General features: G+C 43.8%; 1 protein-coding gene across 1 annotated transcript in view; it reads right to left on the bottom strand.

Moving 5' to 3' along the window:
* Positions 1-16,756, bottom strand: part of LOC149302801 (suppressor of tumorigenicity 7 protein homolog) — a 62,426-nt gene extending 45,670 nt beyond the window's left edge. Inside the window, exon 1 of the mRNA XM_089481939.1 lies at positions 16,606-16,756. Coding sequence (XP_089338065.1) covers positions 16,606-16,756 — 151 coding nt within the window. The remainder of the gene's footprint in view (positions 1-16,605) is intronic.

The following is a 16,756-nucleotide window of genomic DNA, read 5'->3' as shown; positions in this document are numbered from 1 at the left end:
CGGGATCAAATCATTGGATACTATAAACCAAACAGCAGGCAATCAATTAAGCCACGCTATAGCTTATTTGGATAATGTCTGCTGTGTGTGTGTGTTTAAATATGCTCGCTCAGAACGGATTTGCTTTATAGCTAGACATGCAGCGAGGGATGACAGGATCACCCATGTTTTTTCACTGTAAATTATGTAGCATCCTCGTTATATAACCCTTCGTTTAATCAGGGTGCCAATGTCTCCCAAAGCAAAGTAGAATGCAGATTGTAAATGGAATCTCGAACCAGCATCATCCCCCTCTAGTCCCCTTAACTCTGCATTTAGCTCAACACAAGCGGACTGATTATCTGGAAGAAGCATGCATACAAAATGTAGCCATACAACCAAGAGCTACCATTATATAATGAAGCAAACAAACCATGTCAAATTTGATAAAATTAGCTGAATAGCTGTTGTACCAACAAATAGTTAAAACAGAAAAACAGCAGGGTAATTAGAAGGATTTTACTTACATGACGATTCTGTACCAAACATGGCTGGCCTCAGATTTGGGTTTAATAAATGAAAAAGAGACGAGAAAGGGAAAAGATAAAACCTCTACACAGCAGGGGTCATGAAGACAGACAATGCAGCCCTGGCTATCCAGCTTGCAGATCTCCTTCTCAAAAGCTGCAGGCTGCACACCACTTTCACTGAGACACACAAAAAGGTCTCGACGGAAAGAAAAAACCATGAGCTGCAATTTTCAATCCAGTGGACAAGAAAAGGCCAATGTGTCTCTTCTATGATGCAGAGAGGCACAAATAGGTGGCAGAAACCAGATACTGCAGTCCACAGCCCTGCTCCCAGTAAGACAATAGCACAGCCTATGCACACGCAGACACACACACACACACACACATACACACGCACAGGATGACGTCAGGACACTGCAATGACCGACTGCTGTTAACCAAAGGCTCAGAGGGGGCTTGGGTAAAGCAGAGTCATTCAAAAAGGAATTCCTTTGTCACCTTACTCACTATGTAAAGGAGGCATTTATTTCAGAATAGTGTAATCCAATCAAAAATAAATATGGGTTTGCCTAACTCTACAATCAGGCTGGAAAAGCTCTGCCTTTATTATTAATATATTACAGGAAAAAAAATTATAATAATAATAATAATAATCTTGTTAAGCATTAGTTGTTCTCCATCACCCTTTACCACCAGGGAAAGCAATGGATTATTAAATCTACAGTTAGACATCCAACTGCCTTACCATTTCACATGATTACATTAAATACAACTCAATAAAAGAGTTCAAAAGGAGCCTGGACGTGTTTCTTGAAAGCAATAATATTACAAGTTATGGATATTAGATTAATAGGGACAGAACGTTGATCCAGGGATTTATTCTGATTGCCATATTTGAGTCGGGAAGGAATTTTCCCCCTGGTATGGGGCAATTGGCATCTGCTTCATAAGGGTTTTTGCCTTCCTCTGGATCAACACAGTAGGGACACAATATGTATTTAGGTTGAACTTGATGGACTTTGGTCTTTTTTCAACCTTATGAACTATGTTACTATGTTACAACTATGATCACACATTATCAGAACTTACAGTGGGAATTCAAAATAATATAAAAAAATATACAAATAAAAGTGATGCTTTAGCAGCCCAGTACATACACATTTTATTAAAAGTTTAGTAAGTTGGTACTCATATTTGGTAGTTTTTCTTATTTAAATTGCTAACAAATGGCATTAATACATTTACGCAGACAATTGAGATCACCACCTTTTTTTAATGAGAAAAAAATAATGTAGTCATATAACAGTTTTAAGAGCTGTCTAACAGTGCTGTGTGCTTGTTATAAATCACATAAAGCATGTGGCTTCAGTTCCTACGGTTTTCTATTGTTTGTGTACAAATCGTATTTCAGTTTGCTAAATACAGCTCTTATTAACCCCTTCCGTACCGGCGTTCGCGTACTGCATCTTCCCTTGAAGACCGCAGTATTATTTAAATATTTTCATTCCGTGCTCGTGATTCGCTCGGGGAGTGGTTGCTACGGATCGCTGGGGACACCCAGCAGTCAGCAGCAGCCGCCCCTCGCGATCCCAGCGTCCATAGCGAAGCTGGATCGCCAACATCGATGACGTACCTGGCAGGCCCCGGTCTGTGGGTGAAACCCAGCCAGGAAGTACCAGGTACGTCATCGGTACGGAAGGGGTTAAGTTTAGGTGTTTTAGACACACCCATTGCGAACAGGTGTATAAAATTAAGAACATAGGCAGCCATCTCCGTAGACTAACATCAGCAATAAAATGGGTCGTACTGAAGAGCTCAAGGGCTTCAAATGTGGCATAGGATGCCCTGCTAGATCTGCCCTGGTCCACTATTTGTGAAGTGGAAGCATTTAAGAGTAACAACAGCTCAGCCACAAAGAGGTAGACCACACACACAAAGCTGGGTTCTCTAGAGTGATGAATCCTGCCTTATCATGTGGAAGTCTGATGGATGAGTCTGGGTTTGGCAAATGCCAGGAGAATGCTACCTACCGGAATACAGAGTAAAGTTTACTACTGTAAAGTTTGGTGGAGGAGAGATAATGCTTTGGTATAGAGGAACTTGAGTGGCCTGCAAAGATCACCTCTGCTCTTTTGGCTGAATGGACACAAATTCCCACAAACGCACCCAAACATGTAGCTGTAAAACTCAAATGATCCCCAGCAAGCATCTTACTTGGCAAACGCTCTCTTGGACTCATAGGACAACAAAGCTACCTGTCTGATTCCCCTGATCAACAAAGGTTTACACAACATGTAACTCTGGGGAAAAAATAAGAAGGCTTTAAAAGTAGAAAATGGCTCCTTGACCTAAAAAAATAAAACAAAGCCCTCTTCCACTAATTTAAAAAGGCAGATTCCAGAAGAAAGAAACAATGTTCCAGTATTATCTCCCCAGAAGCAGCTTTACTGTAGCAATCAAGCAGTATTACAGCAACAAATCCATGAGCTAGGAGCACACATAAGGACCCTGCTGGTGCAGTCTGCGTGAGCTTTGTAAATAACGCATAAAATATGTGGATTATTCTGTTGAATGCGTGATGGACGGTATATGTACAAAAACTACATTTTTAAAACTCAATAAAATTCCTTAGAATGAATAAGGTGCCTGAACACTAAAAGGTGTGTGGACAGTCAACCTAGCTCAGCGGATGGTGTGTGTGTCTTGTTGGATAATACAAATATACATAGGACCAATGGGACAAAATATGTTTAAAGAGAAATGAACATCTACAATAAACGGATCACCCTTTATTTCAAGTAGTATTTTAAAGTATAGGGTCAGGTAGGGCTGGATAGCCGTTTTGCTTCTAAAAGTAGTTTGATGATCTAAACATTTAAGTGTGACAAATATGCAAAAATAGACGAAATCGAGAAGGGGCAAATACTTTTTCACAGCACTGTATTCAGAGCAGCCATCAGGTTACATCATTATGGGTTCCAGCCTCTGGAGAGGTCCCACCATCCGGAGGCATCCACAGCCCCAAAACGGTGTGCTTACCCTACATCACCCTTGAATACAGATGCACTGTTTTTTACGTTAAGGGTGTGTAATAAGGGTTCATACTTCTTTAACCTTGGGGAAAGAGTAATTTAAATGAAAATGATAGGAGTCTCCGGGGTGTAAAATTGCAAGTGATCCCGGGTCAGCCAACCCCTGGCAATTTTTATGTGTTTTAACCTTCTAAGGAAACACTAAAATGACAGATCTGGTTTATTTGCTGAACATACTAGAGAGGGCAATGAATTCTTTGTCCACGATGAACTGTACCATGACATTGTTCTTTACTTCTAAAAGGCAGAACATGCCATGGAGGCTTCACTGTAATTCAGAAAGATACATTTGCCGTATATATACGCTGTACGACAAAAACGCTGCACAGAACGCTGCCTTGTAATTCATGGGAAGTGAAAAATATATTCAGTAAGGAAGTTCTCACTAAAGTTTTGATGTAACAAAAAAAAAAAAAAACCCCCAAAACACACACACCTTATCTGTAAACCATGGTTGCAATGCGTCACTCCTCAGTGTCAGTCAGCATGCTGGGACTGAACGAACCCTGATGTACAGGGCTCAGCCGCAGCCCTGGCCAAAATTTTTGTCCATTAGAACATAAACTAAAGTACATCATTGCTGTAATAGAAATTACTTACAGGGAATGTCTTTTTTTGTTATTTATTTTCATTTTTCTCCACCCCCACCCTCTGACTTTTCTTCAGTCTTTGTCGACGATTTTCCGTTATCGATTAGTTGTTGAAGCACTCGGCTCCTTTTACTTACCTCCGCGAGCGTTCCCCGCTTCTGCTACACGCTCTGCAGTCTCCGCCTTCTTTCAGCTACGTGACGGATGTGACGCGTTCCGGAGGTAAGTATTCTTCATGTCTATGTGCGATTCGCTCTGTGCGAGTGGCTCCATTCGCACAGAGCGGTTCGCGGGGGTGGGGGTCCACGGCGGGGTGGGGTTTCAGGGGATGCAGGGCAGGGTGTGAGTGCAGGGCAGAGTGGGGGTGGGGGGGCAGGCCAGGGTAGGAGACTGAGTGCAGGGCAGAGTGGGGGTGGGGATGCAGGGCAGGGTGTGAGTGTGGGTGCAGGGCGTGAGTGTGGGTGCAGGGCAGAGTGGGAGACTGGGTGCAGGGCAGAGTGGGGGTGTGGATGCAGGGCAGGGTGTGAGTGTGGGGGCAGGGCAGAGTGTGGGGGCAGGGCAGAGTTGGAGACTGGGTGCAGGGGCACAGTGCAATGTGCTGGGTGCAAAGTGCCAGGGCTGGGTGCAAAGTGCCAGGGCTGGGTGCAAAGTGCTGGGTGCAAAGTGCTGGGTGCAAAGTGCCAGGGCTGGGGCAAAGTTTCTTGAACAGTAATAGTCCACCTCTTTTCAGAATGTTTGGGGTTATTTTGTTTCATAAATATTGTGTTTGGGTTCTTGTACTTTGAAAATATTGTTTTTTATTACATCATAACAAAATAAGAATGTTAATGTAAATTTTAAGTTGTTTTTTAACATCCAGTTCATTAAATTATTTTAAATAAACGAAAAATTTGCATATTGTTTTTTTTTTTATCTGATTAATCCAGGGCTTGACAAATTTGTTGTGAATCTAGGCGCCAGGTAAAAAAGTTAGGAGGCAGGATTTTTTTTAAAACTAACAGTTGGTTAGGAGTGATCGGATCATCATCAGCCCACTTACTAAACTCACAGCGTTTGACCTGAAAGCACCCTGGACTTTTAGGTCAGTGCTGTTTTTAAAAAAAAAAAAAACGGAAATTTTTTACTTACCGTAAATTCCTTTTTCCTTAGTCCAGTGGGTAGTAATCTTACTCGGGACAAGTAGAACCTAAAAGTGAATAAACAGTTAAAATATCCGAAGCCCCTCCTCCTTACCTATAAAAACCGGCACCTCTCCAAAGATGGCAGTTAGTAACAAGACACACAGAAATGGATGCAAAGTAAAGTTTATTCTCAACGAAGGGAGGGAAATCTGTACTGCCACTGGACTAAGGAAAAAGGAATTTACGGTAAGTAAAAAATTTCCGTTTTTCCTGTCATCCAGTGGCAGTACAAGTGGGATGTAACAAGATCCCGGAGAAGGGGGGGAAAAATGCCTAGGAGACAACAGCTCGAAGCACCTTGCGCCCGAAATCCGCCACAGAGGAGGAAAAGACGTCTAGCCGGTAATGTTGTATAAACGTATTGAACGAGGACCAGGAAGCCGCCTTGCAGATCTCTTCAGGAGAAGCCGAAGCCTTTTCAGCCCAAGAAACAGACATGGCTCTAGTGGAGTGAGCCCTAACGGGACATTGAAGCAACTCGCCCTTGGCCTGGTAGGCCATACGAATGGTGTCAACAAGCCATCGAGAAATGGTAGCCTTTGAAGCCGCCTTACCAGCAGAATGACCAAAAAAATTGACAAAAAGGTGGTCGGTGGTGCGGAAGGATGAAGTACGCTTGAGATATATGTCCAAAGCCCTTTTAACATCCAAGGAGTGCCATTTACATTCTTCCAGGGAGGAAGGAGACGGAAAAAACGAGGGAAGAACCAATGGTTGATTGATACTCGCCCTGTAGATGACCTTTGGAAGAAACGAGGGTTTCAAATGCAACACGACCTTGTCCTGATGGAAAACAGTGAAATCCGCCGAAGACGAGAGGGCTTAAAGTTCCCCCACTCTCTTGGCTGAAGTAATCGCCACCAAAAAAATCGTCTTGAGGGAAAGGATCTTCAATGAAACTTCCTCCAATGGTTCGAAAGGAGCCGAACAAAGAGCCTGCAGGACGAGAGTAAGGTCCCAGGTAGGAAAAGGAGACCTTGACGGGGGACGCCGAATGGTCGCGGCTTTAAAGAAACGTCTTACTAGAAGGTGAGAGGCCAAGTCTGAAAGAAAAAAATGATTAAGTGCCGAGACCTGACCCTTTAAGGTAGAAACACTGAGACCTGAATCCAAACCATCCTGCAAGAACTGCAGAATAGAGCTGATATTCTGAGGGAAGACAGTCAAACCTCGAGCAGAGCACCACAGAAGAAATTTTTTCCAAATACGAAAATATATCCTGGATGTAGAGCGTCTCACAGAATTCAACAGAAGATCAGAAAGGTCACCGTCAACACCTTGGTTCCGCAGAATCATCCTTGCAAAAGCCAGGCCGTCAACCGAAACATCCGAAGGAGGTCTGGACGAAGCTCCCTGTTGTCCAACAAAGGCTCTGACGTCGGAAGTTCCCAGGATGCCAAGGTAAGTTGTCTGAGAAGGGCAAACCAACTTCGACTTGGCCAGTAAGGTATGATGGCCAAGATCCTGGCCCTGTCTGAGCAAATCTTTTGGAGAATTCTCGGGATCAAGGCTACCGGAGGAAATATGTAGGCCAAACGGAAATTCCATTGAATTGAAAGGCCGTCCAGAACCTGAGGAGAATCCAGCCTGTTGAGGGACGCAAAAACCGGCACTTTCCTGTTTTTTCTGGTAGCCATCAAGTCTATCTCCAGGAGGCCGAATCTTGCCACCAAGATGGAGAAGGTCTGCGCGGTCAGGGACCACTCCGCCTGAGACCACTTTGCTCAGCTGAGGTCGTCCGCAATAAGATTGTAGCAGCCTCTGATGTGGGTTGCCGAGATGTCCTGCAGATGTTGTTGGGACCACTTCATTAAAACAGAGCACAGAATCTGAAGCTTTCGTGTTCGCGTTCCTCCTTGCTTGTTTATGTAAGCCACTGTCGTAGCGTTGTCCGACTGGATTCTTACAAAACGACCCTCTACATGGGGCCTGAAAGCCATGAGGGTCAGAAGGACTGCCTTTAATTCCCTGTAATTTGAAGACTGATGAGAATCTTCCGGAGACCAAATTCCCTGCCTGAAGAGGCAACCTAAATGCGCCCCCCAGCCGATTCTGGAGGCATCCGTGGTTAGAGTTATCCAATGTCGGGGTTGGAACGAGAGACCCCCGGAAAGATGGGTTGATTTCTTCCACCAGTTCAGCTGAGATAGGACTTGGCGTGATATTGTGAAGATTGCGTCTAAGTCTTCTTCCCTTCTTGACCATTTGGAAAGGATCTGCCGCTGTAAGGGACGCAGCTGAGACTTTGCCCAACGGACCGCAGGGATGGACGCTGTAAGAACACCCAGGACACTCATAGCCCTTCTGACAGAGCAGGTAGGATTCCTTTGAAGAAAGGAAATTTCCTGTCTTATCTTCCTGATCTTTGATTGCGGGAGGAAGATGCACTGGGAAACTGAGTCCACCATCAACCCCAGGAACTGGATCCTGGTGGAGGGAAGGAGATTGGATTTCTACTTGTTGATGATCCAGCCATGTTGTTCTAGAAAATGAACCGTGGTGTCCAAGTCTGCCAGAAGTTTTTTTGTAGAGTTGGCCTTGATGAGCCAGTCGTCCAAGTATGGTATGATAGCGACACCCCGGAGTCTTAGGCTTGCCGTCAATGGGCACAGGATCTTGGTAAAAACTCTTGGAGCCGACGAAAGACCGAATGGGAGGGCTGTGAATTGAAAGTGATAAATTCTCTTGTTTACTCGAACCGAGAACCTGAGGAACTTTCTGGACGCGTCGGCCATAGGCACATGAAGATAGGCGTCTTTTAAATCCAGTGTAACCATAAAATCTCCTCTTTGCAGAATATGAGTGACAGATTGGAGGTTCTCCATACGGAAATGTTGATAGCGTACACAACTGTCCGGCTTTGGAACCAGAAAGAGACGAGAGTAGACACCCTGGAATCTGTGACGAACTGGGACCTTCTCTATGACTCCTTTCTGTAGCAGCGTGAGGCATGCTGAAAACAGGGCTACATTTTTGCTTTCCGCAGGATATGAGGAGATGAGAAAGCGGCTCAAAGGAGGTCGAAAAAACTTGATTTTGTATCCCTCCGCAATGATCTTCCGAATCCAAATATTTTGAGTGGTCTGCTCCCAGGCGTCTCTGAACCATAGCAATCTTCCTCCTACTTTGTCAGAACTTCCTCTTTTCTTGCTTACCAGGACGTTCTTGGAATTTCCTATCTCCGTAGGGACGACGAAAATTCTGAGAGCGGGAAGACTGGAAAGGTCTGGCATTCCGATAAGGGTATTTACGATTCCACTTGATCCTTCTATCTTGAGGGAGAGCTCGTTTGGTATCCGACATCTGTCTGATCAGGTCTTCTAGCGGAGCTCCAAACAGCTTTTTCCTCTCAAAAGGTAAATCACATAAAGAGGCCTTGGATGCCGAATCCGCTGTCCAGGATCGTAACCACAGGGCTCTTCGTGCCACTGAGGACAATCCCATAGTTCTGGCCGATAATTTAAGAGATTCATGAGATGAATCCAACAAAAAACTATTGGAGAGCTTTAACCTGTTAAGGAGTCTGGAAATCTCAGAATCTGAGTCATCGGAGAGACATTCTCCCAAGGCGTGAATCCAAATATTCTGGGCTCTAGCCACCGCTGCGCTGGCCACCGTTGCCTTACACTGCGAACCTGCAGCTTGAAATATGCGCCTGCACGAAGTTTCTGCCCTTCTATCCATGGGGTCTTTAAGACCTGACACCCCTCCAATTGGAATGGTCGTCTTTTTGGAAAGTTGTGCAATTTGGAAGTCCACTTTAGGGGGATCATCCCATGTGTCTTCCCCTTTAAGTTTAAACAGTTGTCTGAACTGTTTTGAAATAAAGGCTCTTTTACCTGGGTGCTTCCATTCTCTTTCCATAAGTTCTGTTAATTTCGGAAGAACCGGAAAACCTTTAACCTTCTCTGAATCCTCCTCTAGTAACAGACGCGAAACCTCCTTAAAAAGCTTACGAAAAAAAACCTCATCTTCTGAACTATTACTTGAAGTAGAAAGAGATGAGTGAGAGATTTCACCGGAGGAAAGGTCTGATCTAGATGATGATCTGGACCTCTTGCGTTTATGCGAACTTTCCTTCCTTTTCTCCTGGGAATGAGCAGCAGAAAGTTGAAAAGCTTCAAAGGTCTGGGCCAAATTCTCCTGGAACCAACCCAGGAAGGAATGCAAATCTTTTTGCTTTTCAGTAGCAAGTTGTTCCGCCGAGCATGAATTACACATTTTCTTACGACAACCATCCGGGAGAGGAGTAGCACACTCTGAACAAGCCAAATGCTTGGATTTAGAAGTAGCTTTTCTGGGAGCCGGTGGCCTTTTATCTTTCTCCGGAATTTCTATAGGAACCGGACTAGACATCTGATAAAAGAAAACAGAGGTTTTTTTTTTTTTATATGAGGGCAGAGAAAGTATAGAGCCAAGATAAATAAAATCTTACCCTAAACTCCTCTGAACCGTGTGGGGGGGCTGGTGACACGGTAATCCTGTACTGGCAATGCTCCTGCAGTCAGACAGGAAAAAGCGCCTTTTATAGCATTCAAAAATGCCGCCCTCCGGAAGATCCGATTCGCGCATGCTCAGTAGCGCGATCGGATCTTCAGTGGAACGCAACGACACCCGGGCGTGCGTTCCACCGTAATGCGCATGCTCCCGCATCACAAATACAAAAGGATGCATAACAGTCATCTTCCGTAACGCGAACCGCTACGGAAGGAAAAGCCTCTCTCTGCTCACCACCCGGGGAGCAATCGGAGGAAGAGGAACCCCCAGGCAGCAACCCGTGCACCTCACCAGCATCGTCCGGAACTGAAGATTCTACCGTCCGTCCCTGAAAGGGACAAGAAAAAAACTGCCATCTTTGGAGAGGTGCCGGTTTTTATGGGTAAGGAGGAGGGGCTTCGGATATTTTAACTGTTTATTCACTTTTAGGTTCTACTTGTCCCGAGTAAGATTACTACCCACTTGTACTGCCACTGGATGACAGGAAAAAATTATTTTTTATTTTTAACTCTTTCGATGCTGATGTTCCATTGGAGCACAGCATTGACTGATATTTACTCCCCACAAGCTTGTGGGGACAAATGTTAACCCCTGCAATGCCACGAATGTGTCATACACAATTGTGGCATTGAAGGGGTTAACGCTGCACTGTCGCTCTCAGGGAGCGATCAGGCAGCAGGGGGGTATTGGGGCTGCTCTCCACACTCATGTGGAGACCAAAGACCCTCTCCCCTGTCCCTGAAGCTGCCTCTGGCAGCTGGGACACAATTACTGGTCTATAGACCAGCCATTGCAGGGAGGGGAGTCTCTGATGACTGCTGTAGGCTTCCATGCCTACAGGAATCATCAAAGGGCTTGTGGGGCTCGTTTTTGCTGTTGCTGGTCTGCCTGGGCTTCCAGGCAGACCACCAGCAGCAGAGCCCCTTACAAAATGGGAATTAACCCCTAAATGCCACGATCACGGCATTGAAGGGCTTAACGCTGCACTGTCGCTCTCATGGAGCGATCAGGCAGCTGGGGGGTGTTGGGTCAGCAATCAACACACAACCCCCTTCCCTGAAGCTGCCTGTGGCTGTGCTGTCTGCCCAGACTCCTGGGCAGACAGCAGCAGCAGCGCCTCCGCGTGGTGACGCGGGGGCATTTTTTTTCTGGATGTAAGAGGCTGACAAACACCTAGGCGCCAGGACAAAATGCTCTGTCGCCATGGCGACCTGGCGCCTGGGATTTGTCGAGCCTGGATTAATCGAAAAAATAATCGGCCAACTAATCGATTATTAAAATAATCGTTAGTTGCAGCCCTACAATGAGCTCTGGCAATCCCCTCCATGCCATCTGCACGCTAAAATGCAAGTGCATGGAAAGCCTAGAGTTTCTCATGGGAATACTTTGCTTTATTATTGTTAAAGAGACACTCCAAGCACCATATGCAATGTAATGCATTTGGTAGACTGATCAATGATTCATGAAGTCCCCCCTTGCAAATGCATCAGGGATTCTGAAGAATTCAATGTCACCGATCGGTGTCGTGAAACGACAGAGACCACAGAGAAGGCAGGGTGCTGCAGCTTCTACTAAAAAGTAATTTTTTTTCCCGGTTCAATGAACGCATACTAAAGTACTTACAAAGTAATAAAAATGTGTGGTTATTTTGTCTGGGACACTGGCGAAATGGTAATTGGGTGCCAATTGGGTTCCAGAAAAAAAAATCCAACACTTTTACTGAACTTAAAAGCAAACTCAATATTTTATAAAACCGTATAGTTTATTAATCTTTTATTTATATAGCGGGAACAATTTCCGCATGTTTTTTTTTTTTTTACAATATGAATATTCAAGGGGGAATGACCAGATTGAGACAAACCGATATATTAGGTAAGGAGGGCCCTGCTCACAAGCTTACACTCTAGATGGAATGGGGTGAGGAGAAACATGAAGGTACGGAGGAAGGTAGGGTGGGGAGGTTGTATCTGTGGCAGGTAAGTTCTAGCTACAAAGATGGTTTGCTTCTCTGAAGTAGAGGGTTTGGAGATTTTACTTAAGTTAGGTGGAAGAAAGTTTCACAGGTAAGCAGGAAAAGAAAGAGGTGGTAAGTGAGGAGGAAAGTCTTATCCCACTGAAAGAACATTCAGTATCAAGTAGGGGAGTATTTTGTGCAGAATTTTGTCTACAGAGCAGAAAATGAGTATAGGAACGAGGAGCAGCATTATAGAAGGCTTTATTTGTTAGTACAAGGATTCCAAATGTAATTCTTTGAGGTAACAGGGAGCCAGTGAAGGGTTTCACAGAATGGGGAAGAAGAAAAGGGTCTTGTAAGAAAGATATGCCTTTTTTTATAGACTGCAGAGGAGAGAGAGTTGAGACAACCAGAAGAGTGTTGCAATAGTCGACTTAGCAGATGCGAGAGATGGGGGTTTTTTTTGTCGTGGTTTTTTTTTTTTTTTTAGGTGCAAGAGGCAGGATCTCGAGAGTGACTGACTGCGAGGGATGAAGGAGATTATGAGTCAAAGATGGCCCCAAGGTAATGGCCAGGTTAGAAGGAAAGATAGTCGTGTTGTTAATGGAGAACATGAAGGGGTATGAATACAAGATGATAGGTACACTGCAACTAACACGAGACAGGTGCTTACAATTTTTAATATTAGTACAGAACTGAAAGCCATGAGCTATTTCCAATGGGGTATTCTACATACGTACACAACAGTCTATGTAAAGTCCACATTATCTTCATGGCGCTTCAGACCCAATCCACAAAGTGCGTGTTTCTTCACATGGGTTTCTGTCATTAATATTTTGCTAATCTGCTCTGAAGATTACTTCACGTGAAATAAGCAAATAAAATGTACCAATTAGCAGCAGGGCATCAATGCCAAAGTTTGAGTTTATTTAGGATGACCAGCCCTTTGTGGTTCCCTCTCTATTCACTTGAGGTATGGAACAAGCAGATCACGTTGTATAACAACAACAAATGGGCAAAGAAACAAAACTAAACACGCCAAACACACACAGTGAAAAGATATTTGCTTGAAGACTATGGGAACTCAATACAAAACATTTATTATTTTGCAATGAATATGGTGCAAGCCTAAAAATACGTAGCTGACAAAACAAGGGAAAGGCAAACAGCATCTCGTCAGCCACTGATTAAGTAGAACTTCAATGATCCTCTGCCAAAGATCTTCAATATCATACACAAAGCCAGCAAAAAAAGCAGAATCTAAGGTTGTTTCTTACTTTAAAGGGGCACTTCAGTCATTATATGTACTTTAATGCCATCCCTTTTAAAATTATTATTTTCATCCTCTTGGAAATGCATAGAGAGATTCATCCTATAGAAGATGTGTTCAGCCACTAGCTCAAAACTCACACACATGCGCAGGGATTAATGGGAGCTCCTTTCAGCCAAAAGTGGTATGGAAAAACACAAGCAAGAGGGCAGTGTGTTGCAGCTTCTCCGAAAAGTAAGGGACTTATTGAACATGCAGGTCACATAATGCATATCAAATCATCCTTTTGACCCCTTGTACAAGGTAAGCAATTAAAATGAACCCACCAAAGCACGGGTCAGAGGGTAAGCAAGTTTGCACAATTCAAGAAATTGTATTCTCATTCTTCTGAGATAGAGATGGTCCTACTTAAATTACATAGAAAGCCAGATTGTCAGGACAGCGGGCAGCTACGAAAAGTTTTACACATCAGAACAACTGGTGTTTGACACGCATCAGATACCCCAATTGTAAAAATGCGTCATCAGAAAGCATAGCTGCAGATATTTTATTAAACATTAAGAACAACTTACTGTAGAGAAAGCAAATTCTGACTATAGCATGTAGGAGGCTTAAACCACAGGAGGTTAACCAACAAGATATGTTACGGAACAGAAGTCGGCCCCCGGTACTGATCATTAGCGCAGTTCCTCTAAAGTGTAAAAGGGGAACACAGAATGCTCTCAAATCTTAATCCAAAAGAAAATTAAAAGGATATCGATTCTCAAAGGATTTTGTTCCGCAGCTACAGTCATTCTATGACTGGTCACATTGTGTAAACAGTTTTAAAAGTAAATAAAAACAAGATTTAGTCTAAAGAAAGGCAAGTTACGGCTTCAGGGTCTCCATGAAAATCCACTGCATACATGTGTTTATCCTGTACATAGAGACATGAAGAAGGGTGCCGAGAGTATTTTATCCAGATGTCAAGCAAGCGATATTGTATGTTAAGGAAAAAAAATCTAAGTGGATTTCCATTTTCCTAAATCCTCTAGTTTTGGTGTTTTTGTCCTCAAAACTATAAGCACTGTTTTCAAAAACTTTTTGTTAAATAGGAGGTGTTAAAGGATACCTCCCCCTATGTCTACAACATATTAATAGTAATTAGCAAACTACACGTTAGAGGCCAGCTGTTTTGTGCTGGGCTGCATGCAGCCGGACAAGAATTCCCTTCAGGACAGAACCTGCTTTGGAGAATCTCAAGTGAATAGCGAACATGCCTATTATAATCTGCGGAATCAGCTAGCAAATAAAGTCCATCCAACCAACAGCTGACTTCTCTCCCCTTAGCAAATCTGCCCTCCAGTGTCAGTTTTGGAGTAAAGTATTCTTAGAAATGAGAAATCAACGCATTATCATATATTTGGAGAACGCTATGGTAAAAAAAAAAAAAAGCCAAATAATGATTAAAAAAACCCTCAAGCTTTTTAAAAAGGACAAAGAATCTCTAGAGACAGGTACATTCATCGTTTAAATTATATGTTGTAATTTAATCTCAGATATGCAACAAATGAGGATATAGAGCTAGAAAAAAAAAGAAAAACCGGTATAGTGTAATGCAAGACACAATTGGGGTGGGCATCTAGGGTTCTGTAACCTCAGCACAGTATCGAGTCAACAAAGGGGAAGACTAAGCAGCAAAGCAAAAGCTTTGCAACAGAAACAATTTGTTTTTAGCAAAAGTTTAAAAAGAAAAAAAATGTACTTCTACTGAAAGTGATAATCTCCGTCATAACAACCCAAAACCTTCCTGGTTCCAAGACTTCCCATCCGGAGCTGCCTGATAAGAGCGTCTGTCTATTTATGGATGACTGCAGAAGAAGACCAGCTCATGCGCTGGGGTTATTTCCAGCCGCGTGTCGGGCTCTATATTTCATAGTGCTGGTCTGCACAGTACATGCATCAGAGGTAAAGGTTTAAATTACCAGGACTTGGGAGCAGCGGGTCCCATATACATGTATTGAATATAAACCAATTTCTACAAAGAAGCAACCCCTCAACATTAGGAATGACATCAGCTCCTCCAATCTAATAAACGGCCTTTCAGACGTGCTATTTAATAAGCGTGTGCCCACAAACACCATTTGATAGCAAACACTGCATTACCTGGCAATGTAGATTGCTTTATAGTAATAAAAGCTGGGATGGCGTACAGAAGAGGTGCCAATAACATGACATTCTCATACACATGAGGTTTATATCAACAAGGATTATGTTTTAATTTTAAACAAATACGGCTGTTTCTGCCCCGTAACAGAGGGTCACTTGTTTAGCAGGGTCTGCGTGTAATGGCAGAATCATACTGTATCAGCGGTGAGGAATCGGGATAATTTCCATAGAAGTTTACTAGAAACTCTAGGGAACCCACACTGGGCCTCATCTATAAATGGCGATTTTGGGACAAAGCTCTAAATGTGGAGAAATGAGGAGATTTTGAAGAATTCTTGCCGATTCACCCATTACACAGGGCCGCTCAAGCTCTTCCAGTGCAAATGGAATGGACATTCATGATGAACAGTGAAGCGAAGGAACTGACACTTTCCGTTTAGTGGATAACCCCATCCACTCCATTGTGTCTATATAATACTGATGGAGGGAACTCTGCTGCTCCCCTAAACAAGACGCTGCTAAGACGTAGGCCTGCCATCTCTGCACATGCAATGGGCCTAATAAGACCAGAATAAATAAATGTGCGATGACCAATATACCTTATGGGGCAATACTGGGCACGGCCCCGGAGCGGTTTCCACAATTTTCATACCTGTCTGCAAGAGCAATATAAACAGGCGGCAGCATAAACAAGAAGCATCATACATCTTTCAGTAAAGAGCAAATCCATCATTATCCCCGGCTGCTTCTCATGGAGTTTATGGTCACAAGGAGGGTCCATAAGGTTTGGTAGATTAAACCTGCATCTATCTAAAATATATATATATATATAGAATAATGTACTGGATGGATATCAGCCCTGACTAGATACTAATGAATAAACTATAGTAATAGACAAGACACGTTTACCATTACTTTGTATGTATACATGCAGTACATTATTCCACCCCCCCTATCAGTTATCCCAAACTGTAGTCTAAATAATGTTACAGAGCTCATACACAGTCCCTTCATTATGATTTTCACACAGGCCGCTTCATGCAACAAGTTTCAGTCCGTGGAAAGAATGGAATATATTGATTTTGTGACCTGCGGGTTACTACAGCCCACAAAGCGTATAAACCTGTCGGGCACTAGGACCCGGGGAGCACCCGGGCAGAAACCTATCGGATACTCCAGAGAAAAACATTCAAGAAAAGAAAAGCAGCGACCCCATAACTAACACACCGCCCCCCCCCCCCCCCGCGCGCTCGGGGGGGGCAACAACACCCTCCCACGGCCACAAACCGACAGCCACGGAACTTTTCTCTCCTCCCCAAAGCACTCAACGTGGCAATGCCCTCCCGAGCAGCCGCTCTCCCTACCTGTGCTCAGATTGGCATTAATCTTCATGGGGACCCTCAGGATGTACACCAGGAAGAGCAGGAAGAAGAAGCACACGGTCCACACAGAGCTCCACGAGCAAAGCATGCAGGACTTGATCTGCTCCAGGAAGCCTGTCCCAGCTTCAGCCAT

Source organism: Sceloporus occidentalis, unplaced genomic scaffold (genome assembly GCF_023333645.1).
Source record: "Sceloporus occidentalis isolate IW3139 unplaced genomic scaffold, rSceOcc1.0.p SCAF_17, whole genome shotgun sequence".
In the NCBI taxonomy this organism is placed as follows: Eukaryota; Metazoa; Chordata; class Lepidosauria; order Squamata; family Phrynosomatidae; genus Sceloporus; species Sceloporus occidentalis.
Note: the sequence above shows the minus strand (reverse complement) of the source record. Positions and strands in the feature narration are given on the sequence as shown.